Genomic DNA, 2,537 nt, shown 5'->3' on the forward strand with positions numbered 1-2,537 from the left:
GTGTGTGTGTGTGTGTGTGTGTGTGTGTGTGTGTGTGTGTGTGTGTGATGGAAGAGGTGGAAGAGAAAGCATGACACAATACAAAAAGATTAGAAGGAGGGCTGGAGAGACCGCTCAGTACTTAGGAGAGCTTGCTGCTCTTGCAGGGGGCTGTTCTCAGCAGAGAAAGGACTGGGTGCCATTCTCAGCACCTACATCTGTGTCTCAGAAACCCCAGCCTGAGACAGAGACCCGAGACGCTCTCCTGGCCTTCACAGGCACCCGTGCGCATATATACATTCACACATACATACATACACATCAATAAAACACATCATTTTAAAAGTTTAAAAGGGCAGACAATGAGGAACCTCACACAACCCCCTCCCCCTTTATGGTTTTCCAAGACAGGGTCTCTGTGTAGACCTGGGTATCCCAGAACTTGCTCTATGTTGGCCTCAAACCCTGCCTGCCTCTGCCTCCCAAGTGCTGGAATCAAAGGCCTGCACCACCACTGCCTGGCTCTGATAAACGTTTTTAAAATACATATTCTACCTGGGCGAGGCAGCCAATGTCTGCAGTGCCAAGCCCTTGGTGGAGGTGGGAGGATCAGTAGTTCAAGGTCATCCTCAGCTACTTAGAGGTTCAAGAGCTCCAAGTTCAGCCTGAGCTACCAGAGGCCTTGTCCTCTCCCAAAACAAATTCAACAAAAAATTATTACCACCAGTAAAATAATATAAAATAACAGAGAGGTCCAGGTGAGGTTACTATAACAACATGAACAGATGGTGTACGCTATTCAGGCCTCTTACTACAGTAAGAAGTACCCCTCCATACACCTACATGCTTGACATATAAGGCTCTCTCTCACTAATCAGGGCATAGCAGAAAGTGACATGCAGGGGGCTGGTGAGACGGCTCAGCCGGTAAGAGCATTGACTGCCCTCCCGAGGGTCCTGAGTTCAAATCCCAGTAACCACATGGTGGCTCACAACTACCTGTAATGAGACCTGATGCCTTCTTCTGGGGTGTCTGAAGACAGCTACAGTGTATTTACATAATAATAAATAAATAAATCTTAAAAGAAAAAGAAAGTGACATGCATACCTTCCAAACTGTGATATAAAAAACTAAAGAAAACATAGAGCATCCCTCCTCCTGGGGTCCCCAGGGGAACCGGCTGGTACCAGCCTCACCTGCACACAGACATCCATGGGCAGGAACACCTGTCTCCTGCTACTGTGATAGGGTGTTGCTCTCAAGCACGTGACAATGCCTTGTGCCTTTCCAATGTGGCTTGCAGCGTGATCTGCATGAAGATCCTTCACGCCTAGAACCACAGAAACCAAACAGGGTTGCTCTGTTGTCCTTGAAGCATAACAAATCAAGACACAGCGCACAAGACATCATCTAAACCCAGTAAAGGTATTCATCCTGTCTGACATCTGGAAAACACGATTTATGACGGAAACTGCGTGTCAGGGATCTTCCTGCTGGCGGACATCGGAAGACTCTGCCTGTGAACTCTGACTTTAGCACACCAAGGACACACTGAGAATTTACTCAGCTTTGATGGGAGACGCCACAAGTGTTTCTTTCTTCCCTCTATGCAATTTCCTAAAACTTCCTGTTAGGGTGCATCAGGACAGGCCTGGGACATTCAACAGGGACTGTACTGAAGAGTGACATCAAGACGTGTCACCCTCTTCAAGTGAGGTCCTACTGTCCTTGGCCCCACCCAGCAACCTCCTCCTAACGATAAGATACCACCAGCCGAGGGCAAGACAACAGGAAAGTGCTCATTCAATACTCTTAAAAGGGAGGAGAAAAAAACTCATACAATTTCTAAGTGTACTTCAGAGAGCCTGAGCACCCGGACACGCCTGCACCCTGGAAGAAATACAAATGCACAGAATATAGACGCTCCCTCTCTTACTATTAAAGATCTGAGCTGGCTGCAGCACACACCTTTGAGCCCAGTGCTCAGGAGGCAGGGGTAGGTAGATTCCAATGAGTTCAAGGGTACCTTGGTCTGCACATTGAGTTGGCTGGCCAAGGTTATAGTGTGAGACCCTGTCTTAAAAATAAATAAAAATTGTAACATAATAGTGCGTGCTTATAACCACAGCACTCAGGGAGGCTGAGGCAGAAACACTGCCTCTAGTTTGAGGCCAGCCTATGCCACACAGTGAAACCCTGTCTCAAAGAGGAAACGTCACTGCAGGGACATTACAGAGATAAAAGTGCAACCTGAGGTCAGAATCGGACAAGCGCTCACCCAGCACCTCCAGGGTCAGGTAGAGCAGGGAACTCTGCGTGTTCTCAGCGTAATTTTCAAGTTCTTGGATACTGCGGTACGCTTTGTCATCCAGATTTTTTTCCTGAAGTCAAAGAAAATGCAAATGAAGTTCACTAAGTTATTATTTTATAATACATAGTGCTATTTTCTATATAATTTACTTTCATTTAATATTCATTGGTGTTAGCCGGGCGTGGTGGCGCACGCTTTTAATCCCAGTACTTGGGAGGCAGAGGCAGGTGGATTTCTGAGTTCGAGG

At 47.0% G+C, this 2,537-nt stretch overlaps 1 protein-coding gene across 4 annotated transcripts in view; it reads right to left on the minus strand.

The window, feature by feature from the left end:
* Ndufaf6 (NADH:ubiquinone oxidoreductase complex assembly factor 6) overlaps positions 1–2,537 on the minus strand; it is a 23,521-nt gene that overhangs the window by 6,755 nt on the left and 14,229 nt on the right. For all 4 annotated transcript variants that reach the window (XM_021222311.1, XM_021222312.2, XM_029533333.1 and 1 more), the window contains 2 exons: positions 2,258–2,360; positions 1,176–1,309 (listed from right to left, as the gene is read on the minus strand). In XM_021222311.1, the coding sequence (XP_021077970.1) occupies positions 1,176–1,309; positions 2,258–2,360 (237 nt within the window). The remainder of the gene's footprint in view (positions 1–1,175; positions 1,310–2,257; positions 2,361–2,537) is intronic.

The sequence above is a fragment of the Mus pahari genome, chromosome 22 (assembly GCF_900095145.1).
Source record: "Mus pahari chromosome 22, PAHARI_EIJ_v1.1, whole genome shotgun sequence".
NCBI classification, from domain to species: Eukaryota; Metazoa; Chordata; class Mammalia; order Rodentia; family Muridae; genus Mus; species Mus pahari.